A 27,924-nucleotide genomic window follows, 5' to 3' on the forward strand; every position below is an offset into this window, starting at 1 on the left:
CCTGTTACACTCGGTTGCGCTGAGTTTTTTTTGACATGAGCTCGCGTCTACGTCATGGCGTGCCGGACTCCCCTACATGGTCATGCTGAGGTCTCTGCTCCAGCCAGCCCCGCCTCCTCCCATGCTGCTCTGTTGTGCCTGGTGTCACAGCGGAGAGCGGAGGAGAGCACTTCCTGCTTCTTCCCTGCATGTTGTAGCACTGTAGCGTCACTTTACTAAGTTTTATTTAGAAGTTTACGCCGACGTTTCATGTAAGTGAAGCTGTACCTGTGTGAGCAGCGACGTACCGCCGGGGTGACGTTGTTCGCCGGACCGACGTAACGCTGGACCGACGGAGCACCGGAGCTCCGGAGCTGCAGCGGCTCCTCACACAGGCAGAGCCCGTCTGCAGGCCTCCTCGGCCGGGCAGACGCCCGTGCTCATCGCGGTAGAGAAAACCCTCGCTAATAAACATGCCCGCAGGTTTTTTAGACGTTTACCGCCGTGTGGTTAGTCTATTTAGCAGAATGTTGGTCTCATTGATGAAATCTTGTGGCAGTTGAATCAGTTTGAATGAAAAGTGAAGCTGTGAGAAGGAGGATGAGAGGAGGTGCAGTGCTGCGGAGCTCTGTAGTCTATGTGCACAAATCACCACATTTACATCAATAAATAACTGTTTTACAATGAACTGACCAGTCTGCATATATTTTTAATTTATTTTATATAATTATTTTTTGCATTTTTATATTACATGTTACATGGTTACAGTAGCCTACACGGCAAAGACTACTCCATACCATCTTTGGTTAGGGTGAGACTAGGTCATGGGCACATTTCATTACACAATGTAGACTGGTCAGATACATACTGGAGATCTGGCACTTTGCCTACTGCAGATTTAGCTTTTGTTTGCATACTACATTTTGGCCAAATCAGTATAGGTACTAGTAGTAGACATCGTCATGGTCGATGGTCATTTGCATTTAAAGGGAGGGGCCACTGAAACAGACCATTTTGCAGAGCCCTGTTTTTGAGAATGCTGTGATGTTTGATCTTTGGGGTATTTTGACCAAAGCACGTCACAGACATGTCTTTAAGACACCCAGGAACTATTTTAGTTGGTGCAAAAAGGAGCATAATAGGTCCCCTTTAATAATAAATTCTCAACTGCAGTTCCCAACCAGATGCGTCCGTCTGGGCTGGATGCGCGCTGAGAACAGGATACGGGCTTCCTTTCTCTCTCTCTCTCTTTTTTAAATAAAACACTCTTGCTGGTCGCGCTGTATGAAATGCATTGAATCGGCGCTGATGTTGGGTTTTTTTCTTTACTTTGCCGGGTTTGGGCGGCTTCTCTGCTCCACTTTGTGCCGTCTCTACGGTTGTGGAGCATGCACACATGCATTGTCCAGTTATACTCCGACTAAGGCGTATACATGACGGAGAAAATCGAATTCCAATCGCATTATCTGGGTGTGTTAATCGGAGTTCTCAACTCCGATTTCAGTCGGACTAAGGTGTTTACATGCACTTCAGTTGTCCAGTTATAGTCGGATTAAGGCAATAATTCGGTTTTTTCAAGTGTCATGTAAACGTACTGACTGACTAATATGAATATATTCCTGTGTTTAAATAATTCATTTTCATCAGACAAATAAAGCTGAACATTCATTCATTTTCTATCCTGCACTAGGGTCACAGGTGAGCTGGAGCCAATCTCGGCTGACTGAGCGAGAGGCGGGGTTCACTCTGGACAGGTCGCCAGTCTAGGCTAACGTATACAGACAGACAATCATTCACACCTATCGGGCAATTTAGAGTCGCCAGCTAACCTGCACGTCTTTGGTCTGTGGGAGGAAGCCACGCATGCACGGGGAGAACATGCAAACTCAACAAGATTTTTAAAATTCATACTTTTATGTAAAAAATGGAACAAAGAGACAGAAGCTCGGCTCTGCAGATAACAGCTCATTCATCTTAAAATATATTCATCCTAACTAATGAGGAAACAGCATTAATTTCAATTTTTCCAATGACCTCGTTGCTTATGCTGCAGTCATGCCATGTCAAATGAATGGAGGGGACAGCACACATCAGTACCATGATTACTCCCATTGTGAGCATTAAAAAAATATAGGAACATTTTATTTGTGTATATATATATATATATATATATGTATATATAAATTTGTAGCTATTTGTGTTACATACTAGTTATGTTTTAATAATTTACAATTTTATTTAAGGGAAGCTGCCAATGATGTCGACAGTCCTTCAGTTGTTTTCTCTATATCTATATTGATATATAACTACAAATATGAGGCTGACATGCGAGCAGCATGCTTATAATTACATTCTGTATGAAATGACATGAAGGCAGCATTAAGTATTTCCTGAAGCATCCCTAATGTTTTTGAGTAATCTCTAGTGAAATGTCACTGCACCACAGCGTCATGTGTACATAGCACCGTGTAGGTCCTCCAGCCTGTGCTCCCTCTGTTTTCTTCTCTCCTACAGGACAAAAAAAAAACTCTTGAGCCAGCATCTGGCACCTTCTTGAAAGCATGGTTAAATGTCAAGGTTCAGCTGTAGCATAAACACACACATTAACACTCACCTTGTCTTTTTTGAACTCTTCATACTCTGGATTGTCCGTTGGTAATTCAAGTCGGCAGAGCGGACAGGAGTTGGTCTACGAGTTTAAAAAGGATTTAAGAGTCAGGGAATCAACCAACAGCTCACACATTTCCAGAAACGTGGTGGAGGATGTGAGCGCTGTACCTTGCCCAGCCAGGGCAGTATACATCCTGAGTGGAAAAGGTGTTTGCAGGGCATCTCTCGGACCGTCTCTTGTTCCTCGAACTCCAGCAAACACACAGGACACTTGAGCCCTTTGTCTGAGAGAAATAAGAAAACACCAGCTTCATTTAACCCCTCCAAGGTTTACAAATCAACATGTTCTCTTCCTGCATTAGCACGTATCACATTCACACTAGTCTACCCTGGTTCTACTGCTGACAAATGACAGGTTTCAGATACAAACTATCGCAACACATTCAGTTTGTCTGGGGCGGTGCATGGCGCTGTGGTTAAAGCGGCCGCCCCATGTAGAGGCCGGTTCGAATCCCGTGTATGGCAGACCTTTCCCCTCTCTCTGCCTACCCTTTCCTGTCTATCTCACTGTGCTATCCAATAAAGGCAAAAAGGCCAAAAAATATACTTTAAAAAAAACAAAAACACATTTAGTTTGTGGTCCACCTACTTTCTCACAGCCTGCCTGTGAGCCTGATAGCTCCCTCTGCCATTATCACTTCAGTTCATTAAATCACTATAGTAGCTACATGGTATCAATACACTTTACAGTAATCAATTACAATAAAATCAATCAAGGTAGAACCAAAACGTAGACAGGCCAAATAAGCAAAAGAACACATAAACATACAGAGGAAGAGGCAGACATGGATAAAATAATTAGAAACTCAAAACACTGTAGAAAGGTGTGTTTTAAAATGTGATTAAAATATTTTGTTTCACTTCCACTACATTTTCTAAATGTCAGTGAAAATGGCTGCTCATAAAACTCAGTGTAAAGACCCAATTCATTGTGCAAAAGATCTGTCACCTGCTTGTTCTGGAGAAATGACGACTATAGTGAGAGTCTGAACAGCAGTCTTGGCGGCTGGAGGGGGAAGACGTTGGTCCCAGTCTGACAGGTCGAACCCCCCTGAGTCAAGTAAGTCCAGGCCCTGCATTAGAGACCTGTTGATAAAGACCGACAGTCAGTCCGAGCCCTGAATACTCTGCATCAATGTACAGCAGTGTGATGCATCTCAAGGGTTTTTATCCTCACCTGGCCAGTTCCAGTAGCGCGTTCTGCCGATACTGCTCCTCTGGGTTGGTGGGCTCACAGTCGTGTTCCTCAAAGTACGATGCCATTTTGGTCCAGCTAACGTTTGCGTCTTCTTTGCATGTAACAGACTGGCAGACAAGTGGATGCTGAGGTTTCAGTCGTTTGCCAGAACACATACATCCATGGCTGATATAAAAACTAAATACAACTGAAGAATTTGACCAAGACATGGTGGACATTTTACTTATGAGGTACATTAATTCATTGACATTTTGATCACAATTTTGTACTCTCCAAAACAGTCCTCTTTACTATTTAATCTCTTAACATGAACTGGGTCCATGGCACATGGATTAGTGAACACAGAGCCAAGGGCCTCTGTACTACAGTACTACAGCTACTGGCTCAAAAATCATTAAGAATCATTTATGGCAAAAACTTAATTCATGATGTTAAATATCCCAGAGCCTCTTTATGGAGAAACTGAAGCATGTGACTTCACATGCTTTAGTCTAGTCATAACTTGTATATTAAAGCCCAGAGAGCCCACAGTGCTGTGACTGTGTAAAACCAATCAATAGACAAAGGTGTGACCTCAACATAGTATTTAAAGGTATAATATGTAGGAATTACCCCCATCTAGCATATATCTGAACGTATTCTTGATGTTGCATTCACGTGAAATCGGGCAGAAGTCAGACAGACAACAGACGCTGCATGAAACAGGATAAACAAGCGTCTATGTAAACAAGTGGTAAAACAATACAGGCGTGACAATATGTTGTCATGGTGATGTCGTATTGTTTACCTGACCCACGTTTTACCGTCTTTCTCTGGTGGAGTAAAATGACATCCGGTTGGTTTGCCGACGGCCGTCTGCCTGACTGCACCTGAATGCAACACCAGTGCCTCCTCTTCCTCACACTACACAGTGGTGACAGTTTTAACAGGCCGAGCCCACAGCTCCGCTGAGTTTCCGTGGTTACCTACGGTCACGCTGACACTGAACATGGCAGCCTCGGTTCGGTGCGTCGCCCAATTGTGTGTTACGACTTGTAACAACTCATTCTAAGGTACCAGAAAGCTTTCATTTGTATGCGGGTGTGATTCGACTTCAGTGAAACACGTATTTATGAAAGACATATTTGATTTTTGCTAATAAAAAGCCAAATAAGTTACATACTGGGGCTTTAAAGACTATTCAAATGGCGCTGCTCTACAGCTCAAGACTACAGTCTGACTAATTAATGTATTCATCCTGAAAACATTTTCGACTATAGAGTAGAAGAAAAGTTTCTCAATCGGATTCATGTCTTACGTCGAAGTGAAAACTCTGCTGAGCAAGGACACACAGATGTTGAGGTTGGTCACTGAGGCTGGTTTACTTTCGGCTGAGAGCTTCTTCAACTTGTACAGATAGACACATGTCGTAGCAAAGTTTAAATTGTTATTAAATTATAGGAATTGTTTCATAAATGAGCCTCACTTACCTTAAACGTTAGCAACGACAATAAACATTGTCATTCTTCCGGGTAATGATGACGGTTTTACTACGTAAAACTTGTCCAATCACAGTACAGACCCGCGTTGCGTCCTCTTCTTCCTCAGGTTTTATGTCGGCTGTCACACAACGACGGTGCGTTACCGCCACCGGCTGGTCCGAGGCGGTACTGCCCCCCCATAAGCACATCAATCCTACTATAGGATCTATAATAATAAGACCATCCATGGTAAAACCTGGTTCGGTCCAAACATCTAACCCCCCCCCCCCAAAAAAAAAAAAAGAAGAGGCCCAAACTATCAGCAGGACACATGGTCCAGAAGCCTCTATTACATATGACTGTTAATGTGTCCTGTTGGTAAGTTTATAAAAACTATAAAGAATCACAAAATTGCTTCACATGACACAGATCAGATAACTGTAGGCAACCATGACTGGAAATACACAAAATAACAAACACATGCAAAGCAGCTACATAATCAGTGCAGTCACAAACAGCTACAAACAACAGCAGCCTTGTCGACTTCTAGGGTGGGTGTGTGTGGGTGTGTTGCTGCTCTGTAGGACGGCTGTGGAATTAATCTATTTTGAATGCACTGAGCCAACAGTATCATTACAAATGAAACCTCTGGAAAACATTTTGATAACAAAACTGAATTTATTTGCGTAATTAGACTACAGGTGAGGAACTTCACGATTCATAACTATTGACATTCAAAGTGAAAAGAAAAGAAAAAGTGAACAAAAAAAATCAAAAAAGGTATGGCTTTGGTTAAATAACACTCTACTAAATTGATTCAAAAAGACAACTGTTAGATGATCTCTTAAATAGAGTGAGAAAAGATTTAAGGCTTTAGAAATCCCTGAACAAGACAAAAGGCCCGATATATCTGCTGCACGTCATGATTCAACCATGTACAGACCCAACCCGGTGGTCATACAGTAGATGCTACTCAGATGCTGAGGGAAGAGTCATCTTAGTCCTACCATTCACTCTGACAGACCACCAGGCTCTCGTTTCAACAGCCTATCAGATTTTCAGTGGACTCACAGACCAATAACATGAATAACTGTGGACTATTGACCTGTTCTCAGTATATTGCTGAATTTGCCAGTGTTATTAGACAAGGTACTGATAAAATGGCACAGACGGACTGTTGTGGAAGAAAGATGATGAAATACAATGTTGTTATTCCACAGTTGCATAGTTACTGGAGTATCACAGGCACATTTAGACATTTGCTTGCATTATGTACTACTTCTTTCAAAACAGTGAACATTCATCAGCTTCTCAATACAGTAATGACACCAAAAATATCAAAGAATCTTTGCTTTGCCTTCTCACCAGCCCTCGCCCTCTTCCAATGAGTGGTTATTTAAACATCAAGCTTATGACATAGCTGCGTTGGATATTTACAAAAACACTTCTCAAGATGCACTCAGAAACAGTAATGGTAGTACAAGAGATGCACAGTATTATCCCAATATATTTGTGAGGCTCCACTTCGCTGTATGACACAACTGCAACAAACCGTTTTCAGATAGTTTTTCTCTTTTCTACAGTGAAAAAATAAGGAATGATTTGGCAGCACAAAAACGTGAGGTTAATTCAAACATTGTAAATGAGAGTAAATACTGCAGCTTGTGGTTGATGGACAGTGAACTTCTTCAGTGGTAATCATTGTTAAATCTTCACCCATGCATTATGGTTTGCCTTTGGCTAAAAAAAAACAGGTGTGATTGAGATTCTGATGTGAGAAACTGTAAAAAAAAAAAAAAAAAAAAAAACGGACTGATTCTCGCTTCTTGATTCATTTATAATGGAAACTCAACTTTGTAACACTCTAGCATCAACTCTTAAATCTTCACATAAGAGTGTTTTCTTAGGTTGAATGAGTGACACTACAATCAACTTCACACAAAAAATAATCGATTATGTTGACTCGCCCGTTTTTTTGTTTGTTTTTTATCCATTTACACTTTTGAGTTTAATATCACAGAAAAAGTATCTAAAAGCTCTTTACTCTCCTCAGTTGTAAAAACAGCTCACATTGTGATGCTAAAAACAACAGGTCACTCGTTTTTTTCAATGTTTCTAAAATGACACACTCAACCAGTGAGCAACAATGTCAAACACACGAGTATTTCACGGATTTCTACAGTGATCAGTGAGATTTCACCACCTTCTATAAAGAAAAATAAAGTAACAAGACTTGAAGATCAATGATGTGAGAGTTACAAAAAAGAATGACATCTCTGACTGTGGGAAAAGTCCAACACATCTAAGGACATTGGGTGAAAAATGCTGTCTTCTGCACATCAGTGTTGATGTGAAAAACACTCCTAATGTCACGTTTACATGTTCTGAAAAGCTCAATGTCCTTTCAATTCTGAGCACGTCTGCATCACTCTGAGGCCTATAGACCAACTCAAAACCCAGAAAAGCTTCAAAAAATAAATGGCTGCGGGTCTAAAAAAGATTTTTCCTCATTTCTGAAGGTCACGTTAAAATATTTTACTCTGGCAGAGACTGTATGGGGATTCAGCCTCATGCACATACCTGATCCATACACACTTCCAATGTCATCAATAGAAAACAGACAACTTTCTCTGATACAAACACAACCCATTCTCACCATAGCTGTGCTAAAGATGTTTTAGACTCTTATCTTAGCCCTGACACATGTGGTACTGTTAAACGCTCTCCCTAACTGAACAGCTTGATAAAACAGCCATGGCAGTAGGGTTTGTCGTTTTGTTCTTTAAAGGTGCCTTTGTTGAGCTGTTTCAGGCAGAAGGCGCAGACAAAGTGCTCCGGGTGGAACTTCTTGGACATGGCTGTGATACAGCGGCCTGTGATTGGCTTCTGACAGCCGGAGCAGAGGGAGCCGCGGCGCTCGTGGTAGTGCACTTCACAGTAGGGCTGGCCATCGTGCTCGAAGAAACTTCCATTCACAAATGGGGTGAAGCACTCCTGTAGACACAGAACGAATGGATTACTCTATGATACTTCTTATTACAGAAAAGCGCTGAGTCAAGTCACACAAGCTATAGTGTTGGATTAAATAAAAACAGCGGTTTTACACACCCTGCACACAAAACACTCAGGATGCCAGAGGGAGTTCAGTGCTGAGATGTAATTCTCCAGAATGGCTCTGGCACAGCCTCCACATTTAGGTGCGAACATATCAAAGTAATCCTTCCTGCAATAGGCTTTCCCATCCTTCTCATGAAAACCTTCAGAAACAGAGAACACCATTTATACAATCCGTAATGTAAACAAATGATAAACCAAGTGTGATGGCTATGAAGTGCACAATTTCAAAGTCATAGCGATTCAGTACCCTCTGGTCCGAAGAAGGATCCACATTGAGCACAGAAGAAGTGTTCAGGATGCCATGTCCTGTCCAGCGCTGTCACAACTTTCTAAAGACACATGACAACATTCATTGGTGGCGGACTGAACTCCGACAGAGACGATCGTGCATGTGCAAACAGCAGCGACTTACATCCAGTATGGGCCCGTTGCAGTAGTAGCAGCGTGGGGAGAACAGGTTATGGTAATCTGTCTCACAGTAGGGCTGTCCGTCACGCTCAAAGAAGTTCCTGGAGCCGATCTCCTCTTGACAGTGTGTGCACACAAAGTGTTCAGGGTGCCATGTGCGGCCCATGGCAGTCACCACCTAAACAAACACCATATTGGACTGAGCTTTTAACATGCAAACTCTACATTTATACTCAGTGATGGGAATAACAGTGTTATAATATAACAGCGCTACTTTTTTCAGTAACGAGTAATCAAAGAAGTTACTGTTTCCCCTGTTATAACTTATAATGTCGTTACCGTTACTAACAATAAAATGCACCATTACTCGGCGTTATTGACTCAAAAAGTCCTGTCACAAAATAATACACTTGTTAAAGTGTATGTTATATAGCTTACACCTTTTTTTCCAGTCCATCAACTAATTGGAAAAAAGCTGTTTATTGGAACTAACCAACTCACTCCAGATAAACAGGAGGTTAGTGGGGCCAGTCCAAGTAATATGACATATTTGAGCATTTTATAAAAATAAGTAACGCAATAGTTACTTTTCCTGGTAATTAGTTACTTTTATAATGTAGTTATTCAGTTACTTTTTGGGGAAAGTAACACGTAACTATAACTAATTACTTTTTGAAAGTAACGTTCCTAACAGTGTTTATATTTGAGAGTGATCATCTCACCTGTCCTACAATGGGCTTACAGCAGGCACCACACACTCCTTTAGCTACTGTCTGCACTCCCAGCTTGTTGAGGTCAGACTGCAGGCTACCAAGCATGTTGTCCAGCTTGTTGACCTGTGTTGGGGGCCCACCGGGAACACCACCCTTACCTTGGGCCATGATCTGCAACGGTCAAATGATAAAACCAGTTACATACTGAAGGTGGGAAAGACAGGGAAAGCTAGGTTTGAGTTGACTAAGATCAACAGAAGGGAGGTGTGTGGGTTCATGCCTGCATGGGAGGGAAGACTGGGTCATACTCTGTCTGGCAGCCTACCGACACCAGCACTTTGGGTGCAACCGGGGCTACTGGCTCCACTGGGGGAGGCGGTGTTGGGATTATCACAACAGGAGGGGGGGGCTCTGGTCTAGGGGCAGGAGGCTCCTGAGGGGGGGGTGGCAGCGGTGGTGGTGGTGGATGTGAAGCTTTTAGAATCTGCTGAGGTGGGGCGCGGAGCGGTTCGTAGCTGCGTGGAGGTTGTGGAGGGAGGGAGGGAGGTGGAGGGGGGGAGGGGGGAGGTGGAGGAGGAGGAGGTGGTGGCGGGGGCATAGGAACGAGGGGATGCTGTACAACCAGTGGCCGCTTAGGTTCCTCAGTGGGAGGGCGAGGGGCGGGGGGGGAGAGAGGAGGGAGCAGCTTCCTCACGGGAACGGGCGACTCTGGGGGAATTATGATCTGAGGAAGAGGAGAGAAGAAGAGAAGGAAGCAGAACAGGAGAAGGTGCAGGAAACAGAAGGTGAAGGTGAGGAGGAAAAGATTTGGGCAAACTTCCGAGCGCTCTAAAGCCAACCTTGTCGACCTCGCTGCCGGCCCCGTCTGGACGGAACCGCTGCGGTTTGGACGTGACTACCACCCCGTCCGTCAGCCACTCGTCAGACTGTTTGCGCCGGCGCTCCGAGCGGCCGATCCCGAGCTTCCCCTGCAGCTCCTCTATGAGCCGGTCCTGAGACGTGTTCTTGTTCACAATGATGGGTCCCATCTTCCTGCGCAGGAGACCGTCTCTGTACATCGGGTGCACGTTGGGAGTCTCCTTGGTGCGTCTAATCACTGACTTTATCTGAGGTGGAATGACGAGCACCTTATCACATGTCCACAGCAGAGCAGTGGTCAAGCAGCTGAAGGTTAGAGCCCAGCTCTGCAGTCACACAGGTTAGGATCCTCACATCGCTGACAGTGGTCAGTGGGCTCAGAGTCACACTCCATGCACATCCTGCATGCACAATGTCAGATGCTTTCAAACCTCTGACCCAGGAAGCCCCCACTCCTCTCCCCACCCCGCAGCCCCTCAGCAATCACTCCATCTTCATAACAGAGGTCAGAGGTCACATTCAGATCCTACACACAAAACTGGCGCAGGAGGTGGGAGCTGAGTAGTGCTACAGGAAATCAGTGAGTTACTTATGAGTGCAACATCAACAAAACAAAACAAAAAGTCTTATTAGGCAGAGCCACTCCTCTTTACATTAGTGTCTGTTTTCTCAAGGAGGGTTTCTTTCATCTGTGAGTTTAAACTAGACAGGAGCCTAGAAAGATTTTCAATTAATTAACTTCTCATGTACTCAATGCATAGAAAGATTTTCAATTAATTAACTTCTCATGTACTCAATACAAAGTCAAATTAATACAATACAGTAAATACTCCTCACACGCCTATTATGTTTTATGTAAACAAGTCTACTTCCCAAATATATTCAACTTGGCATAATATAAAACCCAGAAAAGTTTCAGATTATAATAATGAGGAGCTGAGAGGAGGTGTATTTAAAAAACAAATTAAAGGGACAACGAGGAGTTTTGGAAAAGCGAAGTGTTCACACTACATTTATGAGCCTCCGCGCACTGTGAAATTCTTTGACCGGCGCAAGACAGACTCATGTTTTCATTCATCAAGAATTAAAGTCAGAGGTTCGAAGACGATCACATACCGTCGTAGTTCCGACCATAAACGGCGATTCGGCGGCGTTCTCATGACTCGCCACAAAACCGAAAGTAAAGAAACTCTGGTCGGCTCGACCAGCATTTCCACCACCACTAATAATAACAAAATAACGATAGAGACAAAACGATACATTTATCGAAAATGGGCCCATTAACAAGTGTGGGTAGCGTAGATTCATCCACATTAACGTGAGACTGACAACCAAGATCTAAGAGATGTGTGATGTAAATAGCCCTCATTGTCTTTTTTTGTTAAAAATGACATGATAGTTGGCATTAGTGGCCATGTGGTAAAGAAACCTTCCCTCTTGTTCCAAGTCACTTAACAACTCTGCCATGTCCATAAAAACACTGCTAAATCCAATCTGGCTGCTAAAATTGTTCTTGTGAGTAACCTACTGAATAAATATTTGATATCGTGTTTTCAGGTTTTCCAAACAAGCCCATGAAAGAAACCCTCTGAGCAGAGGCTGGTGAAGCAAAACACCCGAACTGAATTGAAGCATCAGTCCCACAAGCAAGAACAAAAACCAGAGCTACGTGTAAAGAAAACAAGGCCGGTGTGTGCTGAGCAGGAGAGGAGGTGCATACATGTCCGGATGCAGACAGTCTGTCTATATTGGGAGTCTGGAGCATGGGCAGATCCAGGGCCACGTCAGGGGTCCCGGGGCATGAGGACGGGGTCATGGACTCATCCATCCAGCTGGCCTCTGTCAGTGGGGTCATGCTGCCGTCTGTGTACGGCCTCTCGGTGTAAGGTGTCATGGTGCCGTCCAGTCCGTCGTGGAAGGACACGGACAGCTCCTCGTCGGCCCAGTCCAGGTCTCCGTTTCCGTCTGTGCCTCCGTCCACCGACTCGTCCGTGATGGTGTTGGTGCCACTGGCAAAGGTGTCGGGATGCAGGCTGTTTCTGTCCATGGGCAGGATGAGCTCCTCCTGCACCTCCTGCATCCCTCTTCCCAGACACTGTGCATCCATCTTCAGCTGGGGCTCGTCCACATGCACGGCCGACTGGTTCTGTGAAAAACCCATCTCTAGCAGCTTATCTAGTGCCTCATCCAGCGAAGGCTCCACCACGGAGAAAGGGCTGGCTCTCTGGGATGTGGTTGCCACCTCCAATGGGTGTCTACCCGGGACGGTGAAGGCCAGTGAAGAGACTGGAGATGGTGTTTTAGGGAAGGCGTGTGCAGAAGGTGGAGATACAGAGAGAGAAACAGGAAGGGGTGAGGGAGTCTTTGGCATCGATAGAGGAGGAGTGAGGTTTTTTGAAGGAGATGGAGAGGAGAAATTCAAATCAAGGTCATGAAAAGAACCAGGAGCACAAGAGAATTTACCCAGAGTACTAGAGGGTGAGAGTCGTTCTACAGAGGGACTGGAGCACTTGGAGGACTTGTGGTCCAGGACAGTGTTAACTGAAGTGAGTGAGGGGGTGGTGGTGCTGTTGGAGGGACTTGGGCTATTTCTCATTAGGTTGGAGCTAGACGAGGCAGACTGAGCGAGGACTAGCAGAGACTTGGTTTGGGATGACAGCATGGAGGCAGAGACGTCTATGACAGAGTCCAGATCTAGATCACTGGCTGCAGAGAGCGAGGATAGAGGACTGTGGGGAGTGAGGCGGTTGGGATGAGGCACCGACATGTTACCGTCTCCTCCTTCCTCATCTATGTGCAGCTCTAGACCAGCAGGCAGAGAGAAGAGGGGAGAGGCAGAGGCAGACGGATGGGACAGACTAAGAAAAGGAGAAGCCACTGGGGTGACGGAGGAAGAGACTGGAGGATGAGGAGAGGTGGAAGATGCTCCTGCTGGGTCCAGCAGAGAGCCCAGAGAACTGGGCTGGAGAACAGAGAAATGAGAGAGTAAGCAGAGGGAGAGCAGAGGAAATTACAGGCAAATGACAGATCTCCTAGCCTGATGCTGTTGATTAATTAAGCTCTGCCAACATTTACTGCTTCTGCTCTTTACCTTGAAGTCAGACAGAGAGGCCATCAGCTCATCCAACTCTCTCGTGGCACAGGAGGCTGAAATTCTGGCCTGCTGCTGAGAGGGGCTGTCCAAATCACCGTGGCAAGCAGGGGGGCTGGAAAATTATAATATGATTAGTCATTTTTTGAAAATGCTGAAACCTTACAAACAGCAGAACTCAAAACATCTATTGTTACCATGAGATTCACTCAGATGATGAGACATAGCCAATCAAAACAGACCAAGAACTATCTGTTGATGGTCATATGGTCTTGTTAAACCTAGTGCTGACAGCTCAGAGTGAAGCTATCATAAGAAATGAACACTGGAAAGTTTTGGGTGCATCCAACAACTTCTGTAACTTTCCCCGCAAATGGCCACATGAATACACATCAGTGTAGGTAGTGACTGAATCTCTCTTTAAAGGGATAGTTCAACATTTCGGCAAATTGGCCCATTGCCATAATCCCTATAGTCATAGCAGTAGGTTTGTTACCTTTAATTGTCGGTGCAAGCTATTTTTAGAACGGCGGAGCAGAGCCGTGAGCTGCTCAGAGCTACGCTACGGAGGCTCATGGGATTTCTTGGTTTCCCTCATCAAACTCATCAAATACACAATCCAACAACTCCACAACGCTCTGGTGGACAAGTTGTGACCTGCACATTCACCACGCTATGAGATAATAACACAACGTTACCAGACACAGTTGTTTTAGTGTGGTGAATGTGCAGGTCACAACTTGTCCACCAGAGCGTTGTGGAGTTGTTGGATTGTGTATTTGATGAGTTTGATGAGGGAAACCAAGAAATCCCATGAGCCTCCGTAGCGTAGCTCTGAGCAGCTCACGTCTCTGCTCCGCCATTCTAGAAATAGCTTGCACCAACAATTAAATGTAACGAACCTACTGCTATGACTATAGCAAAGGCTGATTTGCCAAAATGCTGAACTATCTCTTTAATAATATAACTGTTTGTACCTGGGTGAGGGCACTGAGCCCTCCAGCTCGTCCAGCAGACTCTCCACAGTGGGTCGGGTTTCATCCAACCTGGTTCCGTTCCTCTTGGGTTTCTCCTGAGGTGGGGGGCTTACCATGATGTCGGGGGCACCGCCGTTCTCATAGTGGGTGATGCTGCATGAAGGTAAGGGTGGAGCTGCCTCCTCTGTGGACACATTAACAGTACAACTTATTCTGCTCACCACAAACACAACTGACAAAGGTGAAGGCTTTGCATCTACCTGTGGTGGGGAATGAGGGGGAGCTCTGTTGCACTGCGTTAAGTTCCAGCAGGAGCCTGTCCAGCTCTGACAGGTTACTGCCCAGGGCAGAGGTCATGGCTGCTGTCGACGAGTCCGAGGACTTCTGTTTGTTTGGGAAACTGACGGGCAGACGTACAGAGAAAAGCGTGAATCACAGATAGCGATGAGCTTAATCTCTTACATGCAGGATTTCAGGTGTGTGGCAGGACAGCTACCTGTAGACGTGGTCCTCCTCAACGTGAGACAACGGAGAGCTGCTACTGTCCCTGGACCAGGAGCTCTTCTGCACCGAACCTAATGACTGCAGAGGACACACATCAGTCAGTCGGACTGAATATTTCATGTTGGTTTACTTGGCACCTTATGAGGGGCTCAAACCTCATTTTACATCTTTCATTAACTTACAAGACAGGTGCATCTCAATACATTACAATATCATGGAAAAGTTAATTTATTTCAGTAGTTTAATTAAAATAGTGAAACTCATTTATTATATAAATTCATTACACACAGACTGAAATATTTCATGTCTTAATTGTAAAGATTATGGCTTACATTTAATGAAAACCCAAAATTCAGTATCTCAATTTTTTTTTAATATTGTTAAAAACTATTTTACACTTTAGTCAGCTAATTAACTTCAAACACCTGCAAAGGTTTCCTGAGATTTTAACCATCATGTGGAAAACTGCTGACCCCCATGATATTCTCATTTATTGAGATGCACCTGTATATAGCTTGATATGTTTCATTATTTCACTCTCTCTTACGTTTTTTTTTTCATTTCATTTATTTGTTTATTTGTAACGGGACTCTGCATCTTCATGAACATGCAATATGTAAATATGCCAGATTTAGCTCTAAAGCTAATTTCCATCTGCAGTTCACAGTAAAACAACATTAGACAAGAACAAGAACATAGCACAACATTGTACAAATACCATATATCATAATATATACAATATATCACACACACAGCAGCTTCAGTCAGAAGGAGCAAGGAGTAGTACAAAATTAAAATGCATTTAATCGACAAGTGTCGTATAGTGCTGTTAAATGCTGATAAGACTTGGTCAACAGTCTGCAAATCAGTTTGTTTTCATAAACAAATGAAACATCAGTTATAGAGTTTTGTATATGATCACTCTACAGCAGGGCTCTTCAACGTTTTTCAGGCCAACGACCCCCAAACTGATGGAGGGATGGAGCAGGGACCCTGCCCCATTGTAGGAAATTGTGTTTTACATTAAACTGGGCCCAGTGCCATAAACGTACCTTGTTACTGTGCATTCAATACTAAGCTATTCAAGTAATACACAGGATCATATATTCATGCTTTTATTTTAAACATGTGCAAGGTACAGTGAATAGGGGGCCGTGCCACTGCCATTTATAAACAGACCTTGTCAACTGAAACCAATGCCAATATCAACAGTGTCTGTCAATTGCAGATTCAAACATTTTTATTTCAAACATCAATGTGAAAACGAAAAAATATTTAGAAAATTGTCTAATCAACCAAAAATTGCGTGACCCCCCCCTGCAGTACTCCTGTGAACCCCCTAGGGGTCAACATGAATTACCTGCTGAGACGAGTGGTGGGAGTCTGACTGATGGAGCAGGGAGCCGTTCAGAGCCTCGGCCGAGGGGGGGGGGGGCACCGGAGGAGGAGCCGACACATCCTGGTAGGACTGTCCTCCAGTAGGGATGGAGTAGGGAGTCTCTTCAGGCAAGAACACCGGTCGCTTGGAGATGTGGGATGTGGTTGATTCCAGGTCTGCCAGCAACGCGTCTGAAAAGATATGATGTTTGTATTTGATTGGGGGGGGGGGGGGGCAATGGTGGAGAATATGACCCAGTTTCTCATTCCGATGTGTCACCAAAAAAAGATTTCTCCTCAGCATGCATCATCCAGCATTAAGGTTAGGCCCAGTCACCATCACAGTGACTGGAAAAGTACATCACAGAGCACAACTCGCATTCCTAACCCCCCCAAAATCCCCCAACATTGTTCCATCAGTTGTTACAGTCACACGGTCCACACTATAAATACAAGCCTGCTGAAAATGACATCTACCTGTCGATGAGCTCCATCTGTCATTACGGTGTGTTACATCTCTGTGAGTAATGCGTATATGTTTGTGAGCGGCCTCTGCTTTATGAGAACCAGTGTGAACTTAACAAGCCAGACTGATAGGAACAAAGCAGCAGACAGGCAGACAGTGGGTCTGAATGCTGTCCAGGTCTGAGGGGGCGCCGCGTCGCCCCGCTGAGTGTTGGGAGGAACGCAGGAACAAAATAGACTCTTACATCACACCATCCATCCATCCTCAGCCTGTCCAGAATAGACCGCAATCACTGGCTGCATACTCTTTACACTACACAGGCTGGGACGGTGACAGCGCGTCTCAAGGAAACAGTGCACATTTAGGCTTGAAACTCCCCCAAAAAATGCAAAATTGTCTAAATATTAACGATGAAGAAATATATTAAAAAGGCTTCTGCCACCTCTAAAATATAGTCTATATCATGAAAATAAGAAAAATGTTCCTATAAATGTGGAATTTGTTCTCTCACACTGCAGTTATGTCTACAAATAAAATCAGTATATGAATGTAATGAAATGTCACTGTTTAAACATCGTTCTCAAATAATTCTTCTTCTCGAAAATACTCAATACTCTACATTACACTACTGTACATTCATTCAAACTTTTCATCCGAGTAAATATTCATGTAAAGATCATACTGCTACAGACTCATGAGGCCACTATAATGATGAGTGAAAACGTCAAGTCATTGACACAGTAGTCACAGCATTATTCACAGAATAAGTGAATAAATCAGGCCTGGTACAGGGTTTAGAGGTGTCCACACTAAAAGATCAAACAACAACACTGTTATCATTTAACATTATAATAAGACAGTAAGAGGTTTCTGTACTCACATATGCTGTACCTGTAAAATCCAGCTGGGGTTACAGTATGTGTGTGTGTGTGTGTGTGTGTGTGCGCATGTGTGTGTGTGTGTGTGTGAAGAAGTCAGCAGACAAAGATGGTGTGAGCAACACGCTGCCGGCTACTGAGGAGAGAGGGGGAGTGGTCTAAGGTCTGACATGGGTGACAGGCTCCTTTCACTGCTGCTTCAACTAATAACAAACAGTGGGAGTCCAACTCATTAATGGCTCCTCCCCACTAATTCCCATTTTCAGGAGAAGGATATGTAACTTCACACACGGTGGCTATTAAATAAAACTTAAAGGAGAAAACGTGTGGCAAAGGTCAAGTGAACTAGGACAAATGTAAAACTGGAGTCTCACACATTTTAAATTCCACTATATTCAGTCATGTGTCTTCAGCGTAGTCCTCAGTCCAAAGGGAGACCCTAGCCCACATGCTAAATGTTTTAGCCATGAAGTTTGACATAAACCACTTGGGAGCAGAAGCCTATTTAAAGCAGTAAGCTCAGTAAGTAGCCCATGTCTGTGCAAATGTGCTGAAATATCATGACCAGCTCAAAATAATCTGCACCTGGTGCTGACATGCTAAACAAGGTCTCACTGAAGTTGACTTTGTTGCTCATAAAACAAAGACTCCATATAGAAAAATGCCACAAGTGGTTTTGGGACAAAGGTGACTCATTTAAAACACAGTCAGGGTTTCAGGTTCAGATTCCCATTTCCACTCGGAGCTCTTCTTAAAACCTGTCAAATGTTTTAAAGAATGGCCCGGGGCTTACTAATTATGGTAATGTATTCCTAGAAAGTTCTTAATGGCCTTGACAGAGCGGACAGTCGGACACCTTCCAAAACACTTGGAGACGGAGCCAAGTTGTTGAGGCTCCCTCTGTAATAGAGTCTTTGCACTCATTACACCCCCCCCCCCACCTGCTGATACTACACATCTGTGAGTCAGGCCCAGATCTCCATAGGGGACACGCACCATGGCGAGATTCATTGTTTCAATCAGACTACAACAGATAATGCATGGGGTCTGAATTCATTAACAATGACTGTAGGTTTCCACTCAGGGTAGGGTTGTTTTTTTAATCACTCGCAGAAAAACAGCTTAGTCCCAGGGAGAACTGGTCAAGTTCGTATTTTACTTTCAGCTCTACGTTCTCAGTGTCCTGTCGTACACATAAAGGCTTCGAACCGAATAATGAATAAGTCAATAAAAAGAAAACTGCAACTAGTGTTAATGTTAACAAGGAGGCTTTCTGCTGTTCTTCTGCTTATGTGATAGTGAGACACGGGACTTATTGGGCTTTTAGTGAACTGAAATCTGGGGTTTTTTCCACTTGTATTTCACTTTAAAGTGGAAGAGAAAATAAGAAGCAGATATTACAGTGGTAGATGGACAAGTGAGGCTTTTTTAAAATTATTTTTCTCTTCTTTTCTCCCTCTCTCATGTCTGTCCCTTCTTCTTTGAAGCAATCTGCCAGGGAATTCCATCAGGAAGATGTCTCTGACATCATTTGCTGTAGGTCATAAAAGGAGGAAGATGAAAGATGCTGTTGAAATGTTCTTACTTCCCTTATTTCCCTGAGGAGGGCAGCATTGAATCTGGCATCAACAGGCTCCAGGCCTCTGCCAGCCTTACTCAAGTTTGGTCCAAGAAGAGTTAGAAGCATTAAGAATGCAAACATGCACTGTAAGCCAAGTAACAGGCTAATCTTTTCCATTCCAGACAGGGGGTAGAAGCCGCAATGGACAAAGTCCAACTCTCCTCTCTACTCTAGCATCCTGACTCAATAGTCCTTTGTGCGAGGTCTGGAGGAATAAAGTTGTCATCAGAAAGGACACGAATGGGACTAATAATCCAAAATGAATTAATCAGATCCCAGTCAAACAACATAGAATTGACTTTAACAGTAGCTAACTCTGTCACAGGATCCAACTGTGGTCACACTGTGGTAACTAATCTCCATTATGTTCAACAAACAACTCTGGAGTTATGTGGATACTGTACATTCTTGTGGCAGTGGGTACATGTAGAGTCCTGCCTTTGTCCCCCCCCTCACTCCCCTCACTCCAGGCCCTGCCACAGTCCTGCAGAGTTTATCAGATGGGAGTGAAGGTGCATGGGGAATTCCTCACATTCCTCTGTCCGCTTCGGGAATCAAAATTATGCTTTGTAATAAAATCTACTCGAGCAGAACACACATTCCTCCAGTACTGCAGGACTCAAGGTAGAGAGCCGGTGAGGAATGTGCGCCGATACAACGTGCTATCTGTCGGTCCAGAAAATGAAAATAATGTGTTGACAATTACAGGATTCATTCCACTAACTACAGCATGCTTTGAATACCAGGATAAGGGAGATGTCAATGTTTTTACTGCACATTTCCCACAGAGCAGGGAGCGCGCTGCGGACCGGACGGCCAGGAAGCGTCTAATCTCTTCTATTAACATGTGGCCGGCGACGGGTCCACAGCTCACCTGTTTATAGCCAGGGAGCAAAAGAGCAGAACTGGCCACAGCCCACACCGAAACCCTACCCCATCAGGCCAGCCCCACATGATATTTATATCAAACAAGACAGGCAGGGGCTGTGGGGAGGAGGGGGGGGGTGGAGGGGGGCTGGGTCCAAAACCAGGGACACGGAGACAGAGAATGAGAGAAAACAGATCAGAAGATGCACCAACAGAGGGATATTCAAATAAATGTTGAGCTTTCCAGTTGACAGATGGCAACCTACAGTGTAACACACAGACCCACACACACAGGATGAATGAGTGTAATAGCATACTATCAGAAAGACAGAAGCATCTTGGGGTGATTACTTCAAAATAAACATACCTAAAAATATCCTGCCAAGCAGCCCCATATCCGAAAGATGACACCCCCCCCTGAGAGAGCGCTGCACCAAAATAAAAGCACTTCCCCACAGACCACTAAATCAGATGACAGGGGAAAGTCTAAAGACTGATGTAACACCCAGTCACTGTGGACGCATTCAAAGCCATGCATGTGAGGGCTGTGTGTTACTGAGTGGCCTTTTGTGTCATATGAAGAGTGTTTGTGTAGGATGAGGAAGATCCACACAGAAAGGCTCTTGTATTGTACTAAAGACACTCAACCATCCGGCCACCATCCAGACATGTAGACAACCTATAGAAGAACAGGAGCGTGAAAAGCAGAGTCCTGATGGATTTAGTCGGTGGATTAAGTTTGTCTACACCACCCACTCTGGTTTATAACCAACCAGGCTTTAAATCCTTTTGTACTTGAAGAAAATTCTATTTTTCTTTACTCAAGGAATCTAAACATCTTTTGTTCATTTAGTGGAAGAAGCCAACCCTCCAACATGTTGAAAATTGTCTAAAAACATAGCCTTACATGAACTTGGCCTGAATGAAACACAATCTAGAGCCATGACAAATAAATTACTTTCAATATTGGTTAATCCAGAAAAGTGGTTCTCAAATAAAGGCATGGGGAAACATAGAGGTCCTTGCAAAAAAGGGAATAATTTAATCTCACTAAAATTCAGTAGCCTACCTAAGTAGCACAATGACAGACATTTCATCATGGCTTTAAATCTGCAATTATCTTATTAAATGAGGATCCATGGAGTAATTCATACCTATGCTTGAGAACCATCATCTAGAAAATATATTTATCAATTAAACAGTCCAAATTACAAAGATTTGATTTACAATGACATATGACATAGATAACTGATATGTCTTCTCAGTTAACAAACTGCACCCAAATGTTGTTTTCAGTTGCAGGGCGTCTTCTTTTTACACATTCACACATTTTACATTTACAGTTCCACATGACAGCGGAGCTCAGATATGTAGAAGGCAGAAGTGAGAGTTGCTGCCCTGCTTGAGGACATGAAACTCCCTGCTCTTTAAACACGTCCTTAGGTGTCCCGTGCATGAGTAATGTTGAAGACAACCCAGCAGGGACTCAGATTCCTACTACATTACCCAGAAATGTCAGGAAAATAATCAGCACTGTTCTCCGAGGCCAAGTTACACGGTCCTAAAACAAGGAAGGTGTGGAAACGGCATGGCAACAGGAAAAGAGTGACGAGCGCTATAACTGAGGCGACAATGTGGGACGGTGCGCTTACAAGTGAAAACGCAAGATCACTGTTTGAAGGCCTACAGCTGCCCCCCCCTCTGACACTGCCTCTGCTCATTGTTTTTCTCCTCTGTTTCCTCAGGATGTGGGGCAGGGTCTGTTGCCTAAGTGATGAGGTCAGCCATGCAGCTTTCTCTTCCCCAGATCCAGAACAGGATGGGTGTGGAGCTGGGGAACAAGACTGATTTACAGTCATGAGCTTCCCTCTGAGCTAGCAGGCCAGCCCGCTGGTTAGGGCCGGTATGCACTAACCTTGCAGCTCTCATGGGGTGATGATAGCTAGTCTGGTAACACTAACTCTGTGCTGCCGACACACTAGGACACAGAAACCACTAAAGACCTTCTAAGATCTTTTGGTATGCTGTGCAACGCTGTAAACATTTAAGACCATGCTGCTTCTACAACGGCCAAGTCTTCCTCCTAGCCCGGAGAATACAGTCTTCCTCTACAAGGTGATTAACCCTCTATGGTACGCATTATGATGCCAGTGGGGGAAAAAATGTTTGGAGTGTTTTTATGTTTCAAAATAGACTAAATAAACATAATCTAAAGAAATTTTAAAAAATTATTTATTTTTGGAAGTTTTGGGGATTTGTTGACTGTAGGCAACATTGTACCATTACGGTTCGTCATATACTGTATTAGAAACACCAGTCTCTATAGACTTTCACCTTCACTGGCCTCATCCTCATCCGAATTCTCATTCTCATCTTCCTCATCATCATCATAATAGCCTGATGTTTACTTTACTGCATCCAAAATCAAATTTATTAAGGATAAAAAACAAAATTATGATGAATTATATGTTTTTGAACATTATATTTACACCTAAACACACACTACCATAGTCTCATAATGCAATTTTGATTCCATAATGGTCCAGTGTTGCCTCAAGGCAACATTGCAATTTTCTATAATGGTACGTTGTTGCTTTCGGGCAACAGGTGCATTTTAACAAGTTTCCATTATTTAATAAGTAAATAAATTGCATGGAACTATTAAAAATTAAACTTTACTAATCTATTAGTGTAAATATATTTTTTTTCAGATGAAAAAGGGCCAGGAAGTTATATTTTCAGACCGTTTTAGTGGAGCAAAATGGCAAACCTGTTTCCTTTGAAAAAGTCTGCAAAAAAGGGTTTCAGTATGGCTTCTTGAAAGTCATGTGATAAATGAAAGCATTGTTATTGGTTCTCTAAGGTCTCTTCTCTTTTTTAAAGTATTACAGCATTAAATGGGATGAATTGTGGAGATGTGAGAGGCCAAAAAGTGGTATGTTGCCTGAGGGCAACATGGTACCATAGATATGTTTACAGTAAATCCAACAGGACCGCTGCGTGTTTACAAAAGGCATGTATGTGTGCAGGTGCTGCTGTTGGAGCTGCAGACACACACGGCCCAGCTGCGTGTGGTGGCGAGGCCTGGCTGTGATAAACCCGACCCGCTCTCTGCTGTGTTTGTTTGCGAAAAATAAAGCGTGTTTGTTACTTGGCAGGATGCTGAACTCTACTGTGCATAATTCTTTTGTTAATCTACTTTGACGTCTGTCTCACTGAGTCTCGTGAAAGTAAATAAGGATTAGGGCAGGTTTGTCAGCAGCTGTGTACACAATCATTCAACTTAGATACACAACGTCTGGCCATTACTAGCTGAATAACAGTAACGGAGACAGAACAATTACCAGAGGGGTATCACCTGTCTTGTTTTGTGTATGCTGCTGCAATGTCAAGTTTTCTCATCTGCTGGATTAACTCATAAGAGGTCAGTGAGTTCCTAAAGTTAGTTAGGTTCTGATCTAGAGATCGCCCAATATGTTTTTTTCAGGGGAGATACCAATACCGATAATTAGTAATCAAGGAAACCGATATTTAGAGCCAGTATTCATTTGCAGTATAAATGGTGTTTTGGTGTCAAAATTTTGAATAACACATCTGGTATTAGACTGAATACAATATAGTGTTTTTTTTCTATTGTGTACACTGTAAAAATCTTGATATAAAAAAATACTTAAAAATTTTGTAGAGTAACACAAACTCCAACACAAATCTTGGTTCAGTGGGGTCTGTGGGCGGGACACTGTTACACAGCCAAGAGTGGTGACTTCAGGCAGAGAGACGTCTGCATCAGAGCCAAAGGAGTGCATTTCAAATCAAGTATTTTTTCAGTTATTGGTGAAAAAACACGGCCAATACAAATATCTTAAAAATGCTGAGTATCAGTCTATCCCTATTCTGGTTTGTTTAAATGCCTAAGTACTCATGGAAATAAACTATGTTCGTACGTAATAAAAGTCACATATTCAAGGAACCAACCCTGAGGTCTAAAGTTTGATTAAAATGCAGGCAATCTTTCCTGAGAACTTCTGTTTTATATTGCAATTCGATATGGCTAAACAAATAGATACACAGGGAATCAAACTGTCACACACTGACCCTGAGGCTCGTGGGGAAGTTGCAGACTTTGCCAAGTCAATAACAGAGGGAATTTATAATCAAAAAGAGTATATCATGCTGAAGCCGTTCTATTCTCCCTTCAGTTATGTCCGTCCAGCATCACATACAGTTGCACTAATCCAGTTTCTTCAGTGTTAACCTGCAGACATGAAGCAGAGTCTCCACAGCCCAATGAGGTCAGTCTGCTTGAATCTCACACGATCCTGAGGAATTCACAGAGAGTCGAGTGGTGGCGTCTTACCCGCAAACATGAAACACAGAAGCAAAACAGGCCGGCAGACAGGACACTGTCACATATGGTTTCAGGGACACAGCTTGTGTGAGGACTTGTCCCCGGGGCCAGGCCTGGCTGCCACCTGGCCTGCACTGCACAAGACTGATTAGAGAAAACCTCTGGAAAAGTGTGAGTCAGAGGTGCAGACTGGAGGAGCACTCCCACTCTGCTGAGGGAATCCCCTTCCTCCAGTGGTGACCAGCGTGGGCAGATCAATACAGATGAAGAAGATGGGAAAAGTTGAGTGTGATCATGTTTCCAAACACCTGCATGTTGACCAGGGCTGTTGCTAGGAATTCTGGGCCCCCTGAAAGAATACTAAAGTGGGCCCCTACCCCTGACTTTTCCACTTTTTTTCTTAGACTACGTATGTATTATCATTTTTTATTTTTTGTTTTAATGCTAAATGCAGCATTACGTTGAGTATTATTATAGAATTATAGAATAATTCAGTCATAGAAAGATTAGATTAGCCTACTGCTTGGCCCCTAGAGTTATCATCACCTTTCTCCCCTGTACAACGGCCCTGATGTTGACCTGTCGGTGATCAGCGAGCCTCAGGACGGGGACCTGTGGAGTCTCGTTAGCTGGAGGTTTACAGTCAACTACCATCATCTAGTATTTACAAATATTTAACATGGTTTGTTTTTGCATATTTAGCGAGGGTGTGGGATCGGTTGAATACACAATGTGTTTTTGTAGCTTCATAGCAGAGCAGCTGAGTTGCATTTAAAATGAATGGCTTTGCTCAGAGAGCTTCATAACAATCCCTACGTGTTGCCAATTACCAGAGGACTTGACTGCAACCTGCAGCCCTCCCTCTGGTGGTAGTGGTAGGTGAGTCACGATCCAGAGAGAATTTGGCCTTGGACCCTGACACAGAGTGATGTTCAACATTCCTCCGCAGCCTCGCCCCCTTCTTCAGCCCGCTGTTCCTCGCTGCTTTAGTGAGACTGCAGGCTCGCTCTCAACCAACAATCAGCCCTTTCACTAGTCCATAGCAGCAAGAGCATCTAATGTACCCTGGAGGTATTCTCACAGCAGGCCAAGCTCAAAATGTGGGCCATCATCTCTCCACTTAAACAATTCACAAGTCTACTTTCTACTTTGGGAGTTCAGGACAATAGGAGCATTCCTACAAATACCTGCCTAGCAAAACACGCCATTTATTCTGAATTAGCAAGGTAAATATAGCAAACTGACCAGCTGGTGAAAACTATAACAACAAAATTAGAAGTTCAGAGGTTCAGGGCCAGGGCAAAGGTCAAGGACCAATGAACTGAAGAGGTGGCTGGTTAAAGCTGCACAAAAAAATAGATTGAGGTGACAGGTTGCATGAAGTTACACTGCCAGGATAAATTATTGATTGAACGCTGATGATGGAGACAGAGCTGATGAGAAACTGACAGGATTTGTTACTGTCATGATCAATCAAGAGAAACATTAAAGGGACATTGTGTAACTTCTCTATTCACGAAAATCGATTATTTCAAAAGTCTGTTTCTCATTAACCAGTAAACCCCCCATCAACAAACTGAAGTGTTCCTTTCAGCTCTGAATTAGCTGTTCATATCATTCATATCTACATGGAGCGGGTAAGCTCGGTGCTGGCTGCCATGTGGTGTCGCCATGTTTTTACGTTCAGTGGCAGCGTGACGGTAGGAAACCACGGAAACTCAGCGGAGACACCGGAGCTGTCGGTTCAGGTCAAGGTGGCGTCTGTGAAAAGTCACCGCGGTAACGCAGTGAGGAGGAATGGAGCGTTACACTGATGCTGCATTCACTGCAGTCAGGCAGACGGCCGTCGGTAACAAACCAGATGTCATTTTAGTCACAGAAGTCCAGAGAAAGCCGGCAAAAACGTGGGTCAGGTAAACAATACCACATCGCCATGACAACATATTGTCACGTGTATTGTTTTGCCTCACGCTGAAGGACCACTTGTTTATGCCATTACGTGCAGCGACTGTCGTCCGTCTGCCGTCTGCCCAATTTCACATGAATGCAGCATGAAAGATATGATTGAGTTGCTTGTGATATACAACCGCAACACTAGATGGGAGGAATTCCTACACAATGTTCCTTTAAGGTAACAATTTTGATTATTAACTATTATTTTTAATATGCAAAAATGTAAGACATAGTTAGGCTACTTAAGTGTGAGTGTTTTCTTTCTTTCAATCATCTATCAGTGAAAGTCATATTTCTGACTGGAAGCCGATATAAACTCACTTGTTATTATTAATGCAAAATTAATTAGGCAGTAAGCCAAGACATTCAACAACATGAGGGGTTTGAATCCCCAACAGCTCCACCCATTCAAGAAGCAGAAATCAACAGGATAAGAGCTCAAGGCCGGGAGCCCACCACCATCTATCAGCACCTTTGACACAGTCAGACAACATGTTGGCTGTGTTTTTTTAATCTGAATTTGTGACTCCCACGTCGGTTTGTGATCAGTATTTTAGCACATTTCCATCCCTGTGATGAGAGGGTGAACAAAGTGGATTACATGTTCAGTAAAAGTAAAGTATCAGCAGGCTGCTCCATCATACTGGGGATCCATTATATGGCAGCCAAGCCGGGGCTAAGCTCACATTGTGCAGCACTGAGCAGTCTAAATGGGGAGGCCTGTTGACTCCACCACTTCAAAGCAGGAATGAGCAGCCTGGGGGCAAAAGTTGAGGAGGTAATGTTAAAATGTCACCATAATGTCTCCTCCCTCCTGGCTCTCTCATATTGATCAAAACAGGTTGGTTTAACGGAGCGCGACACCGTGTTGTTATCATTAACGTTACTACAGAGGGACTTTTAAAGGAGATAGTGGTTGTGGCTAACGATGTCCAGCCGCTACGTTAAGTTACTCCGCTACTCACACATATAGAAAATAAAATAAAAAACAAAAAGTGGGTAAAAAGTGAAATGTGTCCCAGTCACTCATCCACAGTGCACCGTAACACCCTGCTAGAAACTCCCCAGCATTTCCACAGCTATGTGACCGCACTGAGCCACAAACTGTCTTTTCAACATGAGATCTCGTCGTCCACTCCTCCACCCTGCTGCTGTCCGCTGTGGGACAAACACACCGTCTCCTCAGAACTCCTCAGTAACTCACCTAAATCGTCCATGGCGGCTGCCCGGTCGTGGCCCGTGTCAGCTCGGTGTTTGCTGAGCCTCTCGACTGTTTACCAAGTCTGAATTTTCCTCCCAGAAACTTCTCCACCGCTGCGCTACCCCTGGAAGTTGGTCAGGATAGCTGACTGTCGTGAACGCGCCGCGATATGTGCATGTGTACCTCACAGGAGCGCGCACTCTCACTGTGGGGTCAGTAATGATCGACATCTAGTGGC

The 27,924-nt window shown here is 43.8% G+C and overlaps 2 protein-coding genes across 2 annotated transcripts; both read right to left on the bottom strand.

The window, feature by feature from the left end:
• Nucleotides 1-1,865: 1,865 nt before the first annotated feature.
• rnf181 (ring finger protein 181) lies at nucleotides 1,866-5,423 on the bottom strand. Its single transcript, XM_085788204.1, has 6 exons — nucleotides 5,317-5,423; nucleotides 3,827-3,954; nucleotides 3,599-3,735; nucleotides 2,758-2,873; nucleotides 2,594-2,668; nucleotides 1,866-2,487 (listed from the first exon to the last, which is right to left on the bottom strand). The coding sequence occupies exons 2-6, from the start codon at nucleotides 3,910-3,912 to the stop codon at nucleotides 2,428-2,430; spliced, it is 474 nt and encodes a 157-aa protein (XP_085644330.1). The 5' UTR covers nucleotides 3,913-3,954; nucleotides 5,317-5,423; the 3' UTR covers nucleotides 1,866-2,427.
• A 756-nt stretch (nucleotides 5,424-6,179) lies between these two features.
• On the bottom strand, nucleotides 6,180-27,833 carry pxnb (paxillin b). The gene is made up of 14 exons (XM_085787409.1): nucleotides 27,690-27,833; nucleotides 16,336-16,544; nucleotides 14,968-15,053; nucleotides 14,732-14,871; nucleotides 14,472-14,655; nucleotides 13,495-13,609; nucleotides 12,124-13,365; nucleotides 10,385-10,651; nucleotides 9,826-10,269; nucleotides 9,555-9,716; nucleotides 8,837-9,010; nucleotides 8,672-8,753; nucleotides 8,416-8,564; nucleotides 6,180-8,301 (listed from the first exon to the last, which is right to left on the bottom strand). The coding sequence occupies exons 1-14, from the start codon at nucleotides 27,700-27,702 to the stop codon at nucleotides 8,035-8,037; spliced, it is 3,534 nt and encodes a 1,177-aa protein (XP_085643535.1). The 5' UTR covers nucleotides 27,703-27,833; the 3' UTR covers nucleotides 6,180-8,034.
• Between the last annotated feature and the right edge of the window lie 91 nt (nucleotides 27,834-27,924).

The sequence above is a fragment of the Trachurus japonicus genome, chromosome 9 (assembly GCF_045865225.1).
Source record: "Trachurus japonicus isolate A0001 chromosome 9, Traja_1.0".
NCBI classification, from domain to species: domain Eukaryota; kingdom Metazoa; phylum Chordata; class Actinopteri; order Carangiformes; family Carangidae; genus Trachurus; species Trachurus japonicus.